The 24,686-nt window shown below is 40.5% G+C and overlaps 1 protein-coding gene across 3 annotated transcripts in view; it reads right to left on the bottom strand.

Moving 5' to 3' along the window:
* Window positions 1-21,302: 21,302 nt before the first annotated feature.
* bahcc1b (BAH domain and coiled-coil containing 1b) overlaps window positions 21,303-24,686 on the bottom strand; it is a 61,961-nt gene continuing 58,577 nt past the window's right edge. For all 3 annotated transcript variants that reach the window (XM_075458154.1, XM_075458153.1, XM_075458152.1), the window contains exons 27-28: window positions 23,028-23,264; window positions 21,303-22,579 (exon numbers count right to left, since the gene is read on the bottom strand). In XM_075458154.1, coding sequence (XP_075314269.1) covers window positions 22,370-22,579; window positions 23,028-23,264 — 447 coding nt within the window. In that variant the 3' untranslated portion in view covers window positions 21,303-22,369. The remainder of the gene's footprint in view (window positions 22,580-23,027; window positions 23,265-24,686) is intronic.

Raw genomic sequence — 24,686 nt, 5'->3', positions numbered from 1 at the left:
AAAAATGTGGTAATTTTGGATCAGTGGATGCAGTTTGTTTTTCCTCACCAGCAAAGCAGTTGGGAATATGTTTGGATTTGTTGGCTACATTTCACAGACCACTGTTTAATGAATCAGGCCCAGTATGACACTTTCTTTGTGGAGAGACTGAAGTTAAAAGTTGAGGCTATTTCAAAACTAAAAGAGCTCGAGTCTGAACTTCATCCGGTGAGTGAAAGCGTTTCAAATGTCTGCGTTGTGTTGGGATTAGGCGTATGAATGCATTTTAGTGCAAACATCATGAATACAGTACAAGAAGTCAAAAGTCAGCTATGGGGCTAACAGTACCACAATATACATCTATTACTTCTATAACTGCTCATAGATAAAAAGTTACTCATGCAAGCAACAATTGCTTACATTTACCCCCCCGTGCACTTTACATATTGTGCACAAAAAAAGGCAATTAACATCTTAGCCTTGGGTAACAATATGTTCAAAAATGTAGTGTGTCAAAGCAACTTGGCCAGCAACTGGCCAAATATTCACAATTCACCATCATCCCTTCCCTCGTAATTATTAGAATGTGAAATGTGCATGAAGAGCTCAGGTGTCAAAGAAAAAAAAAGAAGCAAAATATTTCACTCAGATATGACGGTCCCACAGTTACACAGTCTCTCTGGTGTGGGTGAGGATCAGCTAGCTGTTGTGTGTAAGAGTCTTGTAGTGCCTCCATTTCTTCAAACATCACAGAGTAAAAGAAGCCCTGATTAATTTATCTCCACGCAACATGGTTACATCCACATTTGAGTCTCGCTAGTTACGGCTTTACTTTCAACTGGACCACCATCCTTGTCCCAGTAGTCATGTACAGTTATGGAATTGAGTTATTGACCGAATGCAGCAACACTGAACTGTGTGAGAAAAATTTTGAGACATTCTGCTGCTTCTCACTTTCTCTGTGGAAAATCATCGTGCATGTAATTAAAGCCAAAGTATTTTTAAGTTACATGGAAGATTATTTTGTCAGATGATGGCGCAGTTAAAAAAAACAAGTCGAGCAGAGCAACAGTCTGGAAATGCTTGTAGCTGACCTGTGGTACAAATGGGCTGATTATCTGATTTCACCATTTCTGACCTGTTTTTTCAGCATGAAATCTTTTTTATTGCTGGAATTAGAACAAGTTTTGGGTTATGGGAAAAAAAAGTAGAAAAATTGCATCTAGATTCAAATTAATCACTACTTTTGTGATATCTTTGTGGCAACATAGTGCTGACTGGGTGGACCTGCCTGACCTGCTGATAATTTATTGCGAAATCTTGCATAATCTGACATGTCCTGCAAGAATCTAGCTGACCTGAAAGATAAAGACTGAATCCACAAAATTATTAATTCACAGACTAAATCATCCTGATTTATATTAGTTTATGATATTGATATGCATTTCACCTCTAAATTTTGAGGTTCTCACAAAATGGAGCTTGTTTAAATGACTTTTTCCACTGCACTCTCTTCTGGTTGAGCTGATTCAACCAAGAAACATAATTTAGCTATCTCTGATATATATTTACATATCAGGGAATACATTGCGCCCACCTCTTAAACGAATCATGCTGTTTTGAATTAACACTAACATTGGGCTAACCAGGGTACGTGACAAACTACAAAATTCACGTGGCCATGAAATGCTCTAATTCTAGCTCTTAAGGCCATTTCAAGGTTTTCCGTGTGCCCTTGCTGATTGGCACCGTATAGATACAGATGAGCAAATGTATGGCAATCTGCACATTGGTGTGTGTGTGTGTGGGGGGGGGGGGGTATATCTTTGGGGTACCACACTTGCTGGTAGTTCTAAGTTAGCCTGGCTCCTGATACTAGCAGAACTTGTTAATATAGCATCATTATGATACCTCCACGTGCATAAGACCTTGCATACTTACTTTGGCTTTCTTATGAACCTCTTCCTCTTTTAAAGGTGTACGGCTGATCTTTATTCGTAAAAAGACTTTGTTGAATATATAACACAATGGATGAATGAATACATGGCTAACTTGCACCAATATTAGAATTGCAATTGGTAATTGCTTAGCAGAGACTGGGGAGGCTAGTGCCAGCTGCTGGTGGGCACAGACGTGGCTGGGACAAGATTAGCATATCCTCCTTATTTACTTAATGAGGAAGTTGATGTGGAGTCATGTACCAATCAATTCTAAATGCATTTTAAAAGTTTCCTAAAAAAGATTTACAAATTGAATTTCAGAGAAATAATGATTGTCTTGGACTATAAAACACAAAGCCCCATTAGGACCCTCGTAAACATGTTGACGCAGAAATATTAACTGGCCTGAAGGTGCTGCACTCATGAAACAGAACGAGGAAGTCACTGAAAACATGGCTACTGTGGAGGCACTTTGTTGTAGCTCCCACATACAGGTTTAATGTAAAACAGGGTTTAACAAAATAGCTTATTGAACAAGCAGTGCTAATTTTTTTATTCTATCTATTTTTTATAACCAGTCTTATATATAGAGAGATAAGAGTGAGTGACAGAGACAGAAAGTCTACATATTGAGCAGGAGGTGGTAGAGAAAGAGACATTCGTGTTGTCATGAAGAGAAACCACAAAAATGATCTGGATACAATATGTAATACGTGTAACATATACATACATACATACATACACCCACACATACATATATCCAGATTCATTGTTGAACTCCTGAACAACAAATGAAAATTTGGCAAATCAGATCCAAACCATATTTGGCGATGGTTACCAATGTGATTCAGACTGGATTTTTACTGGTGTTGTCCAGAGCGATGCTACTGCTGTGGACGATACAATGGAGTACAACAGTCTTCGGATTTACACCAAAATCGACTGACTGCAAATGCTTCCCAGAAGGTTTTTGGATACATAAAAATCTGGGAGGAACTGCCCCTGCAGGAGAGCAGCATCACCAACATAGCTATGTTGTTATCGAGGACAATGGCGTTACCACAGCAACTCAAGCAGATAGGTCGATGATGTCTCAACAGACCAGTCGGATACAGTTTGGACACACTGTACGTGAGATTTGATTTGACAGATAAATCTAATTTTCTTGCAGTCTGATCATACCTTTGGGGATGACGTTAAACCAGGAGGATTTTATATGGGGTTTCTTTCTGATGGAAGAGAACACCGGCCTCTGGTTTCCTCACTTTCTAAAGACAGTTGATTGAGGTCCTGATATACAGTAGGTATGCCTGTTACCTACATTTTTAGTATTGTTGTGAGGACAACCCTTCTGTTCAGCGAAGCCTCAACAAGCAGATGACGGTGACTCACAGGAAATTAAGGGATGATCTTTAACATTTGTCACAACCAGTCAACCGGGGCCTTTTTTTTTTCACAATCTCTGACAGAACAACAGTCCTACCCTTCCTCCTCCCATCCATGCCTTATTTACTCATAATGAGAAGCTGCCACTCAAACTGCCTCCAGCTGCACTTATTGCAACACCGTTGAGGCTCCAGAACAAGCTAGCTCAGCTGGGATTATTGTCTCAGTTGCATTTGTTGAAACAGAGTTTTGAGCAATACAGTGGGCAAATCTGGAGGAAAGAGTTTGAGAACAAAGACTGCCTGCTGCAACTATCTGGATGGGCCATATGAAGAGAAGCTTATGAATCGAAACACATGCATTATGCATAATGAACAGAGACCGGAGGGGAAAAAAACAGAGACAGAGAGGAGACATCTTGTCATCACTAAAGGAGAGCGATGGAAAGATGGACAAAGGAGATGTCCCAAGAGACTATGCACTCATTCTGCATGGCTGCCTATTGGTCGCCATGGAAACTGTGTGTGTATGCCTGTGTGTGTATGTGCACTGATGACCAACATTGAGCTGGAGGGGTGTGTGTGTGATTAGGAAGGGGAATAATGTGTAGGTGCTACACGGAGGGCCTCCCACAGCGTTAGCGAGAATACTTTCAAAACTCACTCTGATCACATGCCACGTCATGTGTGTGTGCGTATGGGTGTGTGCGTGACAGTGTGCGTGCATGTACAGACAGAGAGAGTCTGTGGACAACAAGATCTTATCATTTTAAAACGGGTCCCTTGGTTGATGAGTGATCTGCCGTATGGTGTGATTGATGAGGGACGGAGTGATGAACACTTGATGAGATGAAAGGGAGAAGAGCCACCCGAACGCAAACACACCCACTCATCGACACACACACACACACACACACACACACACACACAGACAAAGCCTGTGACTAAGGACTCACTAAGGCAACACATGTGAATGAATGCATAGTTAAGGAGACACAGAGACTAACAGAACCATAAGACACATTATGCAAAAACTCATAAAGACACACCACCAAGGAAGATGAAGGGATGTTTACAGATGAAACGTTTTCTTCAAGTCAACAGAAACGTGACATGAATAGCACAGAGGAGGCTGCAACACCATCTACATGTTCTCTAACAAATATGTAGAGACAAATTTACATACACATACACTCAGGTGTGTTTTAACACAATGTCTTGGAGGAAAGACATCAGCAATGATCTTAGAAAAGCAATTGTTGCCGCCCATCAATCTGAGAGCAGTTATGAGGCCATTTCCTCATAATGCACCTTTAAACGAATGTTTAAAACACTATGTTAAAAATAATATAGTATATTGATACAGCTGAATTCCCAACAAAGCTGCTCTCTTTCACATATCTTTCTGTTTTTGTTGTCAAATGGCTCAGAAATTGTGACTGTAAATCATCCTATCAGGACTGAATGCCAACTTGCGCTCACTTAAAGCATTTCCAGAGTGCTGCTGCAGCTCTGATTAAAATCCTGATTTTAAAACTGCAGCGTCATCCGACAGATCACCATTCAGGTAACTTAAAAATGGCGTCTGTGCAGGGAATTTTGGCTACAATTACCAATTCGAAGATCGCCCACAAAAAAGTTGAAAGCAGCAGAATATCTTGAATGCTTTGTCACTGAACCCACTGTGTGATGTGTTTGTCATACTTTGGTCTTGTTATACAGCCACAGGACCTGGACACTATGAATTGACCATGAACTTCTCAAAAGAGTCAAAAGAGAGGTCATCTGTCCAACAGCCAGAGCTTGGTTGAAATTAGGTCATGCAACAGGGCCACGGTCCCAAATTTAGCAGCAACAGAAAAGCTTTAAAATAAAATAAGGAAAAGAATTCAATAATGTCCCGTGAAAGTCCAGACCTTTACTCAGTTGAAATGCTGTGGTGGGACTGCCGATTGCCCAAAAACCTCAATCAACTGAAGCAACATTGCAATAAAGAGTGGGGCAAAATTACCACACAATAATGTGAAATACTGATAACATCATACAGAAAACAATAATGTCAAGTTATTGCTGCTGAAGGTGGTTCTTCAAGCTTTTGAAACGTATATTGAGTTTTTCACACACACGACTTTATTTGCATTTTAGCTTAGTTTTTCTTAAATGCATGACAACACAATGTAAAATCTCATGAGCTGTTGTTCATTTGAGACCCGGTAAGGACTGGATCATTTTTTATTACGTCGTGTTACATAAAACCTTAGAACAAGAAAAGGATGTACTTACTTTTTCACATGGCTGCAAATGGTGAAAACACTGAAACAGAAATCGCACAGAAACTAGTGGTGACACATTTCTGTACCCAATATACTTTTTAGTTTACTCACCCATTACTCCAAACGCAGTCTAGCATTATCTTACTCTCACCTTAATCTAACCTAAGACTCCCACCCCCAGTCTGTCCCCAGGCTAACCCCCATAAGCCCAACCTTAGCCTAACCTTAAAGTCCACTCCCTCATACCACATGATTTATTTTAATGGGACTTTCTTTTTGTCGCAAAAGGAAAAGGAAGTCAGGTCCCCGTAATGTGAGTGTGTAAACAGATTTATGCCAACATATCAAACTCACACACACAAAGATTATAATTATGCACACACAAATGTACTAAAACAACGGATAGAAGCAGCCTTTGGCTCCCTTCCTGCCGCACTTTCACACACACACACACACACACACACACACACACACACACACACAGACCCCTGGCACCTGAAGAGAGTGCCCTGGCTTTGCTGCACTGTGCCAACATGTGGGAGCAGTTACAGTAAAGAAACTCTGCCAAGACCACTATGGGCAGGGCAAACAGCTGCCAGGGGTGCGCTCACCAACACACACACACAATTTCAAACTCAAAAACCTGCAGCCTTGTTCACACGCCTATCTTGTACTTTCACTACCACAAGAACGCAGCCACAAATTCTCAACACAGCTTCCTAACACACACACATAATTCACACATAATCCCCCGCCTCGTCCTCCGTCTTCCTTTTGTCGCGCTAACACAGACTTTGCTGAGTCAAATGTGTATTAAAAAAAGACCAAAATATAACAAGGATGTCCCCCGCCTGTCTTGATTTTCATTGACTGATATATGGGAAGCTTAACTGTTCCATTGATTTTGCACAGTACATTCCTGGTGGTTCAGCTCTCCTCACTCAGCGAGGCGTCTTAATCTCTCAGGATTGCTGCAAGGTGATGAATTGTCAGTCAGAGCAGAGCAGGCTTCAGCTTTGGTGACTGCAAGCAGAGAAGTTTATACAGAGAATGTACCACAGACTTTGTATCAACGCAGTCATTTCATTTCTGATTTTTTTCTCTCTGTGTGTTGTAGGCTGGTTTCAAATTTTCACAGTCTAGTTTTTAGATGAACAGGTCTTATGAGGCTGATTCCCATACCCAAGACTACATTTACCAATTATGTTCTAAATTGTTTATTAATTCTCTACCAATTATCGCCATGGTAAAAATGTCTTGGCATTAGCTCTGTTTGAATCGGGCAATTATCATCATTACCTGTGCTCGTCTTGTGATTTGCAGTAATTGCAGAGGTCATCTGTGTTCATAATTACTCATGAATCTGCCATGTGTATCAACTGTGAAGTAAGGAAGTTCTCCACAAATTGCCTTTCAGTTTTTAACAAAAGCAGAGATCATCAGGTAAACTAGCTGTGCGTCTTGGGAATGTGAGTTTTTTTTAAAAAAAACGTAGATTTCTGTTTTTTTTTCCAAATGTGTTTTCTCTTTCTTTTCTGGACCCAGAAGAGCGAATTGATTTAATGTCATTACAAACTGCAGGATGCTTATCAAGCAGCTCAGCATGGAGAGCCACCTGCAAAGAGAGTTTATCCCCATGTCTGTCTTTTGTGCAAGATTACAGCAGAAAACAGACAATTCATTTAGATAAATCTGAGGCAAACCTGAAGATATTGTTTTCAGGTAAGTACTTAAGAAAATATTTTTGGGAAACAGGGGCTTTGCTTTTGAGAGTCAGATAAATACACTGCTACTGCTGTTATAAGTGCATCTTAATGCTGAAGCCAGGCAACCATAAGCTTGAGCAAGTATAACAATTGGAATCATGGTCAAACAGCTTTCCAACAGCAGTCCAATAATTGGAAGAATTACATTCCAACACTTCCAAACCTCACTTATAAACACAAGTCACAGAGGCAAAATGGGCAAGCTGGCATCACAGAACACGCCACTGTGATCAACAAGGTTGTTGCCACTCAGATGGTTCCGAGATGTTGGCTTGATCTATGCAAGCGGAGCCGAGTCTGTTTTTGTCATGTGTGAATCATGAATGAGTTAGTTATGTTGCTGCCGTTGTTGGTCCTTTAGCTTTGCACTGCTGTGGAAAAGAATGAAGTCAGGAAAAAGGTGGAAAAAGATCTGCTTTGTGGTGGAGTGAAAAAGAGACCAGAGACCAGTGCAGATGTTGTCACTGTTTTTCACCTGTGCTTCTTTGCTATTTATGGATGTCCATGCTTTCTTCTTCTCTAACCTTTTGGTGAATTACACATCTGTTCCTCTGTGCTGAAAAAATGTCCATCTGTGAAAGCTGAGAGCAACGCATATGGATACCTCCAAGACAGTATAAAACTGCTCTAAGCCGAACCCAACTTCTCAGTGGTGAAACCACGAACACACATTGCAAATAAAGTATTTCCGTCATTTTCCAGCTGATCTGTGGCTGACATTGTCCTGCCATTGATGCAACAACAGATGAGAGGCTTGTGTCGATTAAGAGCAAAAAAATTGAAGAAAGAGCTGAGTTGTAGCAGTTTGTGCATTAGTCACAGCTGTCCCTGAGGAGAGTTTGAAAAACTACCAGATGAAAAATGATCACTGTTGACCAAGCAGATGTTATCAGATGTTATGATCCTAAGCTCTGCAGAAAACCAACACAGAGTGTAGTAACTCCTATAACTTTTAATTAATGTTTACTGAGTAGGTGTGTAAGTTTTCTGTACATGCACATACAGCACAGTCCCTTAACAACTGCAGCGCGAGATTGTTAGCTTAGCTAACTCTGGTTCAGCAAGCAGGTGTGTTTCCTATTTAGATTTGCAAAACCATGTTTTAACTTTTTTTTCTTTTTTTTTACAATGATAATCCCAATGCATCCATCCAGGTATTTCTGTGTTAAAGGCAAACAGTTAGGTCGGTGTCAGACATTTGGAAGGGATAATTGGCTAGGCTGATGCTAATGCTTTGTGGCATGCCTATTTATAACATTACAGTGTTAGGCTTTGCTCGGCTTAAATTCTTAGTCTGTGTTGGAACTGTTTAACGGCCTACTTCCACAACTCAGTTCAATACATTGTTGTTCTCAGACTTTGTTTTTGACAACATTGTTTTAAACAGCCTTTGTCTAACACATGAAACATGTCTCTTTTTTTTTTACACTGACGTCACATATTTTTATATTCGTCTTGTTCTTTAAATAACTTACACACCAGTATCTGGTCAAACAATGACAAACTTAATTTTTGTTAATGGTATAATGGTATCTCACATTGTGCCATTTGCTGGAAACAGTTTTTAAAAATTTAATGATAAATGCTGCACATGGGTTTTGTTTTTTTTAATTGAACACTTTTAATGAAAGAACGGAACAGATTCTTAAATTTCCTCTCAAAGTATATGAAAGAATTAACACAACAGTTGAAAAGAAATTTTCAAATTTCTTCTTTTTCTCTCCTTTTTGTGGAGGCGACGGGTTTCATTAGTTTTTTCTGACAATTTTGTTTTTTCGGTTCGCAACTACTTGGACCTCACAGCCATCAGCTGGCGACACCACACAGTCGAGCTTATTCACTTCAAGCCAATTAATGGATGCATATTGGATATAAAGTAACATTTCAACAAAATTGTTTCACATTTGATTCACTACTGGGTGAACAGCAAGCTTGAGAATGTATGTGTGGGTGAGGGGTAGCAGTGGACCAGATCATTGTTAGGCATGGGAGGGGGCACATTTTATGAGAACTTTAAAAGACTTTGCTTTGTCAGTATATATAAAAACGTGTTTTTATGGATGAGTTTTGTCTAAAATACTCCAATACAGTTTGTGCTGCTATATCCATTTCAAAGTGGAATCTTGTTGGAGAAAATCTGATGAACTAAGGAAATGCAGCTTTGGTTTCTGTGTATTAGCATCACGATTTTTGCATCAGTTCACATTTAAAGTGGCGATAGAGCGATAGAGTGGCGGCAAATCATCAAACACTGTCTCACTGTTCAGGTTTCACTTTAATTTACTGTACGTATTGCATCCAATAAGGTGTAATGTTACAGGTATTTTGATTACCCCTGCAGAGCAGCTGACAGCACATCAAGAGGAAAGATAGAGCCCTGTATGTGTTTGTGAGTGTGTGCGTGGGGGGTGGGGGGTGGGGGTCTGAAAGGTTGTTTTATATAAATACACTGCATGTATCATTTCCCCTGCTGTCGCTGGTTTGAAGTTGGCAACCTTAGCCATCAAGTGTCTCTCTTTCACACACACATACTTGTAAATCAAGATCATATCATTAATTTCACACACACATTCCCTCAAAACTGCTACCAGGTATCTCTGGCTCAGGTTGCTGTGTCCACTATGACTTTTACGGGATGTTTGACCTGTTCTGATGGTCAGGGCAGGCAGCTGCCAGTTGGCCAAAAGCTCTTCTACTTTTCCAAATATTAAATACCAGCTTCAGGGATAACCACTGGAACTGCTCTGTGTAATGTGCAACCTCATGGGTTCTGAGCGAAGTCTGTCTTGCCTGGATTAAGAAAAAGAAACCATTTTTTAATTTTATTTTCTACAGCTAGAATTTAGTTTAAGAGGCTGTGGAAGCAGTTTGATTAGATAACACCAGCTAGACATGTTCTACTCTTCACTGCTGTGCCTCTTTTTAATCAATTCCAGTTAAAGTGTGCGATGTGGGCTGAGTCTGGAGTCAAGGCCAGAAAAAAATGTTATCTGTGGCCCAGATTTGAACTAGTTCTGTCTCGTTTTATTTGTTTTCTGTTGACATGTGGTTTTGCTTTTGTTTGCTTGTAGCTCAGATTTGGCACCAATCAGTGACAATTTTGCCATTTGTATTATGTCTAAATAACTTTACGTAATGTTTGTGCAAGGGATGTCGATATTTGAGACCAGATTGGGGTCCCAACTAAGGCCTTTTTTGATTGATCGGTATCAAGTTCATTAGGTACTCCTCATCCTCTGATGTTTGTTGTTTTATGTCAGACTGTAATACAGTTTCCCTAAAGAGTTGTGTTAACATGTAATCTGTTTTGAAATATTTGAAACTGGGAAACAAGAGCAGCCCAACTGTCAATCTTAAGTAGTAAGTGTATCGCCTGCTGTAGACAGTGAACAGATGGCTCTCAGTTTGGGGAAACAGCAAGGAAGGGATGGTTAGCCAAGCTAACAAAACACACAAGAGAAGAGCAATATCTGCATCTAAAACCACACAAACCTCATAAACTTGGAATGGTTCTAGCAAACTGCATTTTTACAGGGCTTCAGTTTGGCCTTCAATTTTTGTTTGGCACAAAACTTTCTCAACCAACCTGTTGCGCAGGTAGTGCAGTTTTATTTCTTTTTTTCACTTTTCAAATGGATGAACTTCACTTGAGCATTTGAAGAGGGTAGTGTTGGCAGCTAACCCATCCAGTTGTCCAAAATATGTGCATGCAATTATTGCAGGAGAACAACACTAATAATACACGGGGAGCTGCAAGTTAAAATATGCTGGTTTTTCTGATAGTCATTTTTGTGAAAAAGTTAAAAGATGTATGAACTTCTATGCATTCACTTTATTTGTAGATTTAGATTGGTTTAAATCTTATTTGGCCAAGCGTACTTTTTGTGTCTGTCTTGATGGCCATAGGTCCTCCTCTGCTCCACTGTCGTGTGGTGTCCCACAGGGCTCAGTTCTAGGCCCTCTTCTCTTCTTGTTGTACCTCCTTCCTCTTGGTTCTGTTTTTAAGAAATATGGGATTGCTTTTCATTGTTATGTGGATGACACACAGATTTATGTACCATTTAAGAAAGCAGACTCCACCTCCCTTCGTTCTCTGTTCTTATGTCTGGAAGATTTGAAGGCCTGGATGGCCCTAAATTTCTTGAAACTTAATGAAGATAAGACAGAGGTAGTGATTTTTGGCAGTTCCAATGAAGACTCTCTGTCCGATGCTTGCTCCTTGGCTCAGTATGTCAAGCCGGTTGTTACAAATTTAGGGGTCAAGATGGATGCTGGTCTTAAGCTGGAAGCTCATATTAGAGCTGTTGTAAAATCCAGCTTTTTTCACTTAAGGCAGCTAGCCAAAGTTAAACCCATTCTTCCTAGACAGCACTTTGAAACAGCAATCCATGCATTTGTGACCTCACGGCTGGATTACTGTAATGCACTATATAAAGGCGTCAGTGATTCATGCATTTCCCAGCTTCAGAGGGTTCAGAATGCTGCTGCACGACTTTTAACAGGTACACGAAAATCTGACCATATTTCCCCTGTTTTAGTTTCTTTACACTGGTTGCCAGTATATTTTAGGATTCATTTTAAAATCCTTTTATTTGCTTTTAAAGCTCTTAATGGCCTTGCCCCTCCTTACCTGTCTGAGCTGCTACATTCCTACACACCCTCCCCTTCTCTCAGGTCAGCTGACCAGTTGTTTCTCAGGGTCCCAAAGACAAAGCGCAAGCTCAGAGGGGACCGTGCTTTTTCTGTGGCAGCTCCCAAGCTATGGAATGACCTTCCTTTGGACATAAGACAGGCCTCTTCACTTGTTGTTTTTAAATCCCAACTTAAGACCCATCTTTTTTCTTTGGCTTTTGGCACAATCTGAGATGTTTGACTTCGTTTTATTGTGTTTACATTTTAATTACATTAGTACTGCTTTTATATTTGACCCTTTTATTTTATGATTGTGTATAGCACTTTGATCCTGTGGGTGTTTTAAGTGCTTTATAAATAAAGTTGGTATGGTATGGTATGGTAACACAGCTTCCCACGAGGTTATCAGTGAAGCGGATAGTTTAGCCCGTTTGCTTGATTTCCATACAAATCAAGAGACTCCAGTTGTCTCGCTTATGTGGAAAGGAGGAAACTGAGACTTTGTGCTGATACATACTCAAACTTAAATGACTCAGACCAGGTCAGGAACAAAAAAAAAATTGGCAAATTACTAATTTGTAAAGTTTGTTTGGAATTCCAACAACTTTTGTTTTGAGATTCAATATCTGAGCAATTAGCTTATTTTGATTATTACAATTCCCACATTGGGTAGTATTCAAGTTAATTGAGATACAGAGTCAGTTTAAAAACTTACTCTGTATCCCGTTCATGATGTAAATTACAGTACATCAAGTACATCAAATTTATCATATTGTGCGTATAAGAAAGTTTTTAAAAAGCACACACAAATGAACAACGGAAAAAGGCAAACACACTATTCTTTGATGTCCAACTAAAACCAGCAGTTTGAAAAGAAACGAATAAAAGGTCTATCCTAAATGAAATAATAAATTTCCTAATGACTGTTCTGCTCTGCATTCCAGATACAGTTGAAATAAAAAAAAAAAAGTAGTGGGAGACATTGTCAGAGTTTAGCTTCATGCAGAGATAATTCACCAGTGGTTGAGGTGATCTTATGGGAGTGCAAATATATATTATTTAGCAATATATGTATGGCACTTAAGTCACATTTCTTGAGTCATTCCTGCTTATTTTATGGCATTGAAAAAAAAAAACTTGTATATTGGAGTGTGGTAAGAAATGTAAAGGTGTAATCCTTGAAAGTGTGTACATTAAATTACATTCAATCGATATCATAAAAACATGCAGCTTCATTCAGCATATCATTCATACAGTTTCTATTTTTAAACTCTCATATGCATTGTACATACTCAGTGTGTAATGATTGTAAAACAGCAATGCACGACAGCAGTTGTTAAAAATAAGAATGCTTGGTTCTTTGCGGAAGTGACACTGAACCGCTTGCAAATTTTCTGCTCCGTCTTGTAAGCTGAAGACATACCCCTATCATCTACTCTTGGCTGTTTATATGTGAGCAGAGAGAGAAATGTACATCACCAAGATGTTTCCTTTGGATTCACTGTGCAATGGGCCTGAAAGTTAAACCCGTCACAGAATTGGAAAAAAAAGAACAGTGGAGGTTTGTTGGTGTTGAAATGTGGGAGAACATGGATATGACTTCGACACTGCCAAGAATCCATGATTGATGTAAGTCTGCCATCTGTTGCCACAGAATATGTTGCATAACTACCAACGGGTCAGACTGGCTATAGGGACATCTATAATGTCACACATGCACACAGTAAAATGGATACCAGTAGCGAGCTTGCAGAGGCTCATGTGAACGATGGATGAGGTGATGCAGACAAGACCGCTGATCTCCTTACTCTCACTCTGACCTGAATACACCCCAGTACGCACACACATGCAGCATCCCGCAGCAGCTGACAGCCATTCATTCACTTCAGTGACATGCTCAGGATATATCTAAATGGGGGGGAGGCTTTCATAGGATTGGAGAGCCTACCCCCTGTGCACTACCACCACATGCACTACTTGTTAGTTTTTACTTGTTTTTTGCTCACCAACTCCATTTTTTCTCAGCTTCTCTTCCATAACCATGTAATAAAACAAAACAACTACAAACAACGGATAGCTTGGGCTCCTTTTCCAAGAGTGACATGCTTCAGATGTCTCCTCTTTGTCCACCAGCCTTTAGCTGAAACCGAAAAAAAAGAAACTGCAATAAAAGTCGCCACACCTTTCGGTGACACCTTGACCCTTTACACATACATTCACACACTCAAATCAGCTTGCAGCATGTTTGCTCATACAACGTAAAAGCCTCTCTCATTAACCCTGAGGGCACCCCCAACCTGCCATTGTGCCCCTATCTCCAGCGGCATTCTGGGTAAAGTAGTTTAACAATGTCAAGCAGATAAGCCCAATGCAAACCTACTGATAAGGAGTCAAAGACAGCACTTAATGTCTGTGTGTTTTGAAGGCGTCGGTTGATTGAGGAGCCGATGAAGAGGATGTAAAAGACCAACAGTGAGCAGAATAGGGGCGTGTGTGTGTGTGTGTGTGTGTGTGTGCGTGTCAGGAATATGGTTTCATATCTTTGCAATAACAAGCCAAACTGCCGAAACAGCTAAAAGCAGAAGACAAAAGAAAAGCAAACACATACCGGTGGACAAAGAAGTTGTATTTTCGTGAATGTGTGTGTGGTTTTAAACTATGGTCAAGGACCATTAGTTGAGTTACTCAGGAAAAAAAAAGGCGAGTTAATTTCCTGTATTGACAAGTAAAACAGGCACCGGGCGAGAAGAGAATGGAAAAATGAGGGCAAAGGACGGGCTGCCATTAGAAACCCTGGTCAGAGTAAAATAAAGTTTATGACTGATTTTCAAGGGGATGCCGCAATCAAGCTCCCTCTGAGCTGTGCCACGAGGCAATTCGATGGTGCTTTGAGGTCAAAGGTATATGCTCCATGGAGACGAGAAGTTTGCGATTAGCTGTATCACAAAGTCTGTTGTGACAGTGCAATAAGAAGGTGTGAATGTGTTGCTGAAAGTCTTGTATAAAAGTTAGTATGTATATATACACAATAAAGCCAAGCAGAAACCCACAGTAAAGTGAAAAAGAAAGTACACCCTTATTCAGTTCTAAGGTTTTATATATCAAGACATAATAAAATATCATCTGTTCCTTACCGGGTCTTACAACGAGTTAAATTAAACTGCAGTAGTACAACAACACGTGAATTATTACACTTTTATTCAACAAAAAATGTGTGTGAAAACCAAGTACACCCAATGATTAAGTAGCTTGTAGAACCCCCTTTGGCAGCAGTAACTTGAAGTTATCGTTTTCGTTATGATGCTATCAGTCTGTCATTGTTGCGATGGAATTTTGCCCCCCTTTTCTTTACAATGTTGCTTCAGTTTATTAAACTCTTATGGTCCAGCCACAATATCAGGTTGAGGTCTGGACTTTGACTGGGTAATTGCAACATCGTGATCATCATCGTGACACCCTGCTGTAGAATGGCTGCTTTGTTTGGGATCTATGGTCTGTTGACCCATTTTCAATCAAGCTTTATCTGTCGGACGGATAGCCTCACATTTGAAAGCAAGTTTGGATATGCAGTTCATGGTCAACTCAGTGACTTCAAGTTGTCCAGGTTCTGTGGCTTCATCCAAATAAGCTTCATAATTAGTCACAAGAGATAGCACTTACCCTGTCAATACAATCCTCAACATAAGAAAGAGGGAAGGAATCAGGCTTGGTGACATTCACCCTCCTGAAGTCGGCACAGAAAGGAGGTGATAAGTCAGCTTTTGGATCCAACAAATAGGGGGAGCTCCATGATCTAGTGCTCGGAACTGCAGGACCAATTTTTCAGCAAGTACTCAACCTCCTTCTGCATCACAACCAGTGGCTCACACGGTATGGATGCTGTTTGATCGGCTAATGATCACCAACATCAATATCATGCTGAATGTAGGCACATCTGAAAACAAATCAAGATGACTGCATATCAGCCCAAGAACATAATCTTTTTGAGAGGCAGGAAGATGGAACAAATTATTCCCCAAATCTGCGAACGCTTGAGTTTTTCAGACAAGCTTCCAGAACATGTGTATCTTGTTTGGGCAGGTCACCAAAGAAACTGTAGCAACACAACTCACTTCTTCTCAAGCTTTTATCTCCTCACTAGACCTGGGAGCACATGACTTAAACATTATAACGTGACAAACACAGCACTCGTGTTCCATATCAGGGGTATAAATGACATAATCTGCGTCACTCAGTTTCTTCTTAATCACATAACTTGTCATGTAATGCTGATCCTGATATTGGCTAAAGAGCCAATACAGAATCTCCAGGCAAGAAACGGTGCTGCACTACATTTTTGTCAAACTACTGCTTCACCGTTGGGTCAGTTCACCATACTTCATAGACATGATGCACCTGCTCTCGAAAGGAACCTACATAATCAAGAACATTTACATTGGGATGAGAATCTGCCACTAGCTGCTCACGCAGCAGTTTATGGGGACCTCAAACTTTGTGGCCAGACTCAACAGGATTGAACCCCAATGACTCATGCACTATTTCCAGAATCGCAAACAGCAGGACAGATATACCTTCATCACAGTCAGGACCAAACTCAAGACAGCATGTATGCAGCATAGTTTTGGTGGAATCTTTCCAGAGCTCCTTGGCTTTCAGGGTGATAAACACTGGAAACCTTGTGTTTTACAGCCAAAACCTCAAAGCTTGAATACACAGAGCATAAAGTTAGTTCCTTAAGATGTTTGAATAACCTTTGGTAACGTGAAAGTAGTACAACTTCACCAATTCTCTTACAACTGATTTAGCTTTAAGGGAATGGAAAGCTATTTTATCAGGGAATCGAGTGTTGGTACACTTAGGAGTTAAGAGGTATTGATGACCAAATTATGACAGGAATCGAGAGCCTACAAAGTCTACAGTAAGCCTCTCAAATGGCTCCGCCCACAACAGGAATTGGCTGTAGAGGTAGAGGTGCAGGAGGAATCACCTCGTTTGGTTTTCCCGCAAACTGACATACATGAAAAGTATGGCAATATTTCGCAATATCTGATTTCAAACCAGGCCAGAAGAAGTGTTTAAGTATTTGGTTGTACGTCTTCCAAATTCAGTATCTGTGAGTAATAATCAGAAGGAGAAACCATTTGGTAAGTGGAAGCCCACTAAGAACCATAAGGAGAGGCAGACCTCTTGCGCATAAGGTCACCTTCCAAATAGAAGCCAACATCAGCTGTCGCCAGAGCCTCTTCAGATGCAACAGCTGTAAAACATTTTGCTTAGGAATGATCAGCTTCTGGGACGCCGCTAGCTCCTCCTTATCTAGTTAGTGGTGTCTTAGCAGAAACTATAGGGTTGTACAAGTTCAACTCAACCTTAAGTAAAACAGATGACTCACTCGCCGCCCTCTTGCTACTTGAGTTTTCAAACTTTCCTGTAAAGACATCCATTAGGTCTGACATAGCCATTTCAAGAGGTTCAGCCATGAAAGTATCAGAATAGCCTTTCGAGAACAGAGCACAAGTCACAACACAAACAGGAGACACAACAGGACCCAAATCATGCAGGTTATTTGGGTCAGAAGGCATGGGATTGTCTGTCACAACAAACTTTTTTACCAGCAAGGTCATTGACCAAAATGAGACTCCTTCAATACGAATGCGAGGATGCTATCCCATCGACACAAAATCTTTGACCAACCCACACTTCAAATACACTGTATGAAGGGATGCTCTTAGGAGACATTTCACTTCCCATCATTAAGGCATCATCACCGAAAAAAAGTCTCATCTGAAAGAGGCAAAGTTCTCGGAACAGTATGGACTTTGAAGAACCTGTGTTACACAAAAATGCAAATAATTATAGCATTGTCGGACCCTAACATAGCTACATAACCATCTAAAATAAATGTTAAAAGCCTGTGGACTCCATTACCAGAATTGCCAGTTTTGCCACTTGAAGCAGAAGAAGAAATATACATAAATTCGTCTTTAGCGCCAGAGTGAACTTTAGTACAAAACATGACTTTGTGGGACAGAAGATAGTCATCAGCTAAGATAGCAGCTTCTTCCACAGTTTCATCTGTTCACTCAAATAAGTCGAAACTGCCTCTGGAACAGTTTTTCAACTCCTCCATAAGAACCAGCTGACGGAGCTGCTCTTTAGTTTTCACTTTTAGAGACATACACCAACAATTGAATAGAAACTACTTCTCTCAAGAAAATTCCACATAGGTTTACTTCTCATGCTTATAGTAGCCACGAAAGTGCTGTCTGTAAGCTTTCGGCACTAGCTAATAAGCATGCAGAATAGTGGTCTTAATAACATCATAGTCAGTGCTTTCCTTAAGTGTTAGTGCAGAAAATGCCTCCTGAGCTTTGCCCACTAGAACACACTGTAACAGTAAGGTTCAATAATCCTTTGGCCACTGCGAGGTGTGAAAAACTCACACAAGCACAACAATCTACAACTGAATCTACAACACTAAACTCCAAAACCTCCCACTAAACACACACAAAGCAGGCTCAACAGGCCATGATATGCTACCCACATGTTGGTAATGACATTACTATATTTCTGATCTGGACTTTCCTGGTTCACTTGCCGACTGCTTTCTTATTTAGCCTGTATGTCTTCTTTGGCATTCCTGGGCATGCTACCACTGGGTTACCCAAATAATAAAGTGATGCAGGTGTCTCCAGCATCCACCGGTTATCTCAACTGGGAAAAGCCAAAAACTAGCTCATGCGACAACACACAAATGATCTCACTACTCTCAGACCAACTAGGTTGATACCTTGGGATGAATGCACGAGTCCCCATTATTATGTTAGAGCCAGCTCAAGCACCAAGCGTAACAATGGACACCACACCAAGGTTTAAGGTGATCACTCAAAAATATTTACAAATAAAGATGAGCAATTGAATAAAAAAGGATATACTAAGAATCCAAAGGTGGTGGTGGTGCTGTTACAGCTGCTGGATGGAGGGAGAGAGACAGAGACATTACCTGGAGACCTACCTATCTACAGGTGCCTGTCAAACAGCTAATTAAGCTAAAGCTGCCAACAGGTAGCAGCACACATAAACAGGATGTAAAATCATTCTTTATCTAACTGTACTGTTACGAGTTTCAACATTTATGTAGCTCTAGGGCTTTGTTTCCATTTTTCTGAGCATTGTACAGTTTAATCTTGGAGTGAATAGAACGCCCACTTCTGAAAAGATTTGCAAGTGTCTTAAATGTAGAGTCACTGTAGAATGATGGACAATTGCTTCTCTGAGATCATTGCTAATATCTTTCTACTGCTTTTACAGAGGTACTCACACTTGCTGGTGTTCAGTTCATCGGGTGTATTTGAGCAGCAGTACCTGGCTGCCACTTATCCTTTTAATTCCTATGGAAGAAGCTAAAAAGATGCATTTACTTCTCTCACACTGCTTCTGCTTCCTCTTGGCTTACCTCTTGTTCATTGAATAATGACACTGTGTAAAATGTCATGTCTTGTTCATCTGATGAGGACTTTTTTTTTACGATTTCAAGATACGTAAAACCTTAGATTTGAAGTGGGTGTACTTTTTCCACAACCGTATATTCTGTACATTTTGTCTGAGGAACACATGTAAACTGCATTTAAGTATTCACTCGCAAACTAAGCGAGGATTTTAAATCTTTGCAGACTGAAAGCAGATACCCTCGCTTTGTTCTTTTAATGGTCCTGTTCCGTTTTTATTATTCTGAATACCCGACCCACCTGAAGAGCCCGAGGAGACTTTATCCTATCCCAGTCTCCTCTCATGGAACACCGTAAGATACAGTTTCCCTTTCTCTCTCCATTCTTCCCTTTCTATTGGCCGCAGCTACAGTTTCAAATTGCTTCCTCCTCTCGTGTGCCCCCCCGCCCGGCCCCCGCCTCTCCATTCCTTCTTTCTTCTGTGGTTCATATTCTTTCATCTGACAAATGATCGGCATTAATGCACACAAGGCGGCATTCAGAGAGCTCACAGCCAACGCAAAAGGAAAAACAAAAACAACTGTTATGCTTTATTTTGTAAGAATCTTTTTTTTTTTAATGAAACACAAAAAGGCAATAAAATTAAGATAAATACTTTTTCTTTTTGTACATGAGGAAATTAAGTTATATTTCCAAAGACTGAAATTACATAATATACTTTAGGAGGCGTTCTCAACCATACAAAGCAGGTTCCAGTGGGTCTAAAAAAGAAAACAAACAAAAAGAAAACACAATGATGTTGCCTCTGTCGAAATGTGATGTTAAGAACTGAATCCAGTGTTTCTTAAACAAAAAAAAAATCAATTAAAGACCCATAAAGATCATTTTTCAAAATTGAGTTTCACATTAGGTTTCATTTAAAGCTTTTGCTTTGCAGTGTAAGTCAGTCAAAGTCGAAAAAAGGCATTCATGTTCTTCCCCATGTACATCCATTATAGTGACGACAAACAGTCGTCTCAGGCTTGCAAAAACAAGACGATGATAAACATAAAAACATTAAAACACACAGACATTTTTGGCAAAGCAGGAATAAAAGTGACAAGAAGCATAATTTATGATTTGATCCTTTATCTTGTTATTTTTTCATTATTATTCTTTTTTAGTCTCTCAACATTGTCCCATTGATTGGCTCTGATTGTCCTTCACAGTCACGTGATGCCATTCTGGTTGCCATAGAAATCTCAAGTGCATCAGCTGGGTAGCATGTAGACAATGTCACTGGAACCTGTCTAGGAGGCCGTCATAGCAACGCCGGCTGAACACGAGTGGACAACAAGAGGAACTCTATGAAATACCTCTGTGATTGCAGGGGTCCCGGATTCAGATTTGATTGAACGTCTTTCATAAAATTGTTTTCATCTTACATGATGAAGCGTAGACTAACAGGTGCTTTGGTATGTTTCTTTTTGCTGCCAGATAAATATCTACATTTTCTATAGGAATACAGGCTAAAATAGAGAAACTAGGATCAGAGAACAGCAGAAACTCAACTCGCTTTTCCAGTATTTGTTAAAAAACAGGAAATATACATTCTAAAGACGACAAAAGTACAACAAAAAGGAAAAAAAGAAAAAGAAAAAAGAAAGAACTGGACACATGTAAAAAGAGCTTTTTTTCATATTTCCTTATAAAAAAACAACATATCCCAAATACCGTTTCTACATATTCACCTTTTGCCTAAAGCAACGGTTACAACCACAAAGTCGTCACATTGACCCCAAATCCAAAATCTCCTGTCATGTTCAGTGCATTGAGAGAGAAGGAAACATAACACCACTTCCTACCTCTGCTATAGCCCCCGACCCGCCCACCCTCCCTCCCTAAAAAAATCTAAATAAAATAATCTTCTCTGCAAAAGAAACAAGAAACAAGAACAAATATATATGTATACTATTTACACTGTGTTTTTTCTACACAGAAGGCTGTACAAAGCGCGCACGCTCGCCCATGCTCACATCCGCACACGCAGGTCAAATAAACAATCCCACTGCCTGTACATGTGTCTTCGCATCCGGACAGCAGAATACGAGAGAGAGGTATTGATGTGTATGGCTTGAAAGGAGAAAAACATTGTTCTGCGTTTCAGTCACAAGGACTAAGATCTACACGTTAAGTATTGGATTGATTAATAGGAGAGTGTCAGAGACATACCCATGCCGCATCATGACGCCGACGTCTTTGCTCACTGAGCGCGGGGCGCACACGTGCATGATCACACACATACTGTACAAACACACACACATGTTAAAGCACTATTTACTTAGAGCTCATTAAATGCTGAACAAGGTCATTGCAGCCACTCTGCAAACATACACATAGGCATTTAAACGCAGTCCAAACTACAGTGTTTATTGGTCCTGTTGGGGATCTCTCAGTCGGTGTCGCCGTAGTCAGACTACCAGTATAAGACCATTAAAAAAAACATCCAAACCAGTGTGGTTTACAGAAAGTCTCTCCTAACCATACAGTATCTCCCGCTCTCTGAGTCTTTGTTTCAGAAAGCCAAGCGTGTTGCCCTCCCTCCATAACACACCCAAACTATTACACTCCAAAGTGCTCATGTCATTGGTTTCTGTACCTTCATGTCGCAGTTATGAGACAGCCATAGGGAAGGCTGAAAGCTCTCAGTGCGACAAGGAGCCTCAGTCCATATCTGCTCAAGAGGTTAAATCTGGCAAGTATCAGACTTTTCCTCATAACAAACAGGACTCCTGTAAGTGCCAGTATTGTCAGGCTTTATCCAGTGGGTTAGCTCCTTCCCCAGTGAGGAGCACGGAGTCAAAATTCCTTGCCTCGATTCGCCTTCGACTCCTGCTCTCTGTTGAGGGACCATCCTAGAACTCAAGGGAACAGGACAATATTTGGGTTTCTCTCTAGCTGGTGACGCTAGGACATGATGACCATGCCGTCTGCGCTGATCAGCTGGCCTGTGGTGGGTTCGTAGGTTCCAGCCAAGTAGAAGAGGTCATTGGCCGTGCTGCCTGGCTTCTGTTCTCGCATCAGGTGGTCATATTCAGCCTTACTGAGCACCTGGCAGCGATTGGAGATGGTCTGCACGTCATTCTCATCCTCGTGGCTCGACTGATACAAGGCATTCTAGTGGAGAGAGGACAGGAAGAGCTGTTCATAAATATATTCAACAACAGGGTTGGGTTTTTTGTATGGCAGCATTTTTAGTTCTGTTTTCACTCCCACACCTGTTTCTTTGAATCATTTTGCTCATGGTGGAGGTGGCTGTCAGTATACAATGCTCAGGTTTTTTCTATTTACTCCAAACAAACCGCTCTCTCTGTTCACAGTGATGTAAAATACATGACTTCCTGTGCAGTGGGGATTTTTCCAAGGAAAGACCCTTATAACACCTCAGACTGAGTGTTTAGAAATACAAATGTTACAGTGTAAGGGGAAGTTCAGTCATTCATATCAGATGGGAATAAGGAACAAAAGACAGCAAAGAGACACTATATTTAGATGAAAATGTCACAGACTTGGTTCTTGTTACCAGTCCCGTTTAGAAATCATCCTTGCACTTTCTGGTCTTTACCTTGCCATCTCTGTGCCGCTTCCCCAGGCGAGTCTCCTCAGGGTGGTAAAACCACTTGACCCTGACCACCATGCTGGAGCTCCACGACTCCCAGAGGCTCTCCACTCTGCCCACGTAGGGCAGCTGGGGCCGGCCAGGTGACAGGAACACAGCACAGTCTCCGACATGCACCGTCTCCTTGCCCCGGACAATGGCCTTGTAGAAAAGCTTACGGGCTTTACCCTTCAGACCTCTCCTCTGTCGCAAATAGAAAAAATAGCACTCACTGGGTTTATTCAGCACAGAGGTGTTATTTCACTTCTTGATTTATTTTAGAATACGCTTGAGTTTTTGATTGCTTTGCTTAACCCAGAATATAATCAGATGTAATGACTTTTTCCAATCCTAAACACAGACTTCATGTTTTGTTTTTTGGACAGAATAAGAACAAGCTTAGTGTTTTGGGAGGCCATTTTCTGTGCCTTTGGACACATACACACTAATACATCCAAACTGGTCTGTCATTTTAGGATCCCCGAAGTGGACACCTTTTGGAAATTCTGCAGACCCAGTTTTTTGCAGGAAAACTCTGAGATGGTGTTTTAATCTGGCCAGGAAGATACAGATAACGCAGATACCAACACTGTCTTTGTGATTGGATCTCATCAGTCACTGCAACTCCTTCCCCAATACATCTTGATTATCACGTGTCCCTTTTCCAGGAGATATCAAAGGTGCCAACCTTGACCCACCTGACTAATTTCACATGGATGAAAGATTACAGGCTTTGCTGACCTTATTGTCTATGCTAGAAAGGATACGTGAAGCTACTGTCAGCATTTTTAAATGCTTCTTCCGCTTAGGTTTACAACAGTTCCCTGGACCAGCTGCAGTGTTAGTGAATGATCACTTCATTTTGAATCTCTGAATCACAGTGAAATGTATCACACTATGTTATTATTGAACAAAAATTTACTTTTCTCCACAGAATGTTTCTTCATTATTTGGGCTCGTCTTCAGTTGTTGGACTCAACATCATTGTGGAACTGTTGATCAGAACGTTTTAATTCTGGTAAGTTAACATCTACAGACTACAGGGAACTATTTAAGGGATAAGGTTACTAAAGCAATCACCAGCGGATGCTGGCAAAATAAATACAGATGCTTTAGACATTTCCTGCATACTGGTCGTTTAAAACAATACAGGAATTAAACAAGCCCTTTCTGTGTAAAAAAAAAGGAAGAAAAACAAGAAGAAAAGCTGTACATAAATGGTGTAAAAATAAAAATAGAAGCAGAAGACTGGCATATCTTTTACAAATGCAGAGCATATCCCCATGGCCCAAATGCACCACTTCCCCAATGCTTTCACACCTGCTGAAGCCAGTTTCATTGATTATATTGGAGGCAGTGCTGGAGTGGCCACTCAAACATTCCATAAACATTATATATTCAGTGTGTTTGATTTGCAGGTACGAATAACTTCTCAACATCTTTTAAAGCTGCACATCTCAGTTGGCAGATGTATTCATGTTGACAAAATAAACACCGTGGCGGAATTGAGGCTGAGAGTGTTGGCAGCTGCTTACAGTTTGGGTCTGTTGTCTCAGGAGTGCGACTTAATGAACAGGATAACAATTCCAGACAAGAAACACACAGAGCAAGCTTGATTACCAATGT

Source organism: Odontesthes bonariensis, chromosome 23 (assembly GCF_027942865.1).
Source record: "Odontesthes bonariensis isolate fOdoBon6 chromosome 23, fOdoBon6.hap1, whole genome shotgun sequence".
NCBI classification, from domain to species: domain Eukaryota; kingdom Metazoa; phylum Chordata; class Actinopteri; order Atheriniformes; family Atherinopsidae; genus Odontesthes; species Odontesthes bonariensis.
The sequence above is the reverse complement of the archived record's forward strand: the minus strand, read 5'-3'. Positions and strand labels throughout refer to the sequence as shown.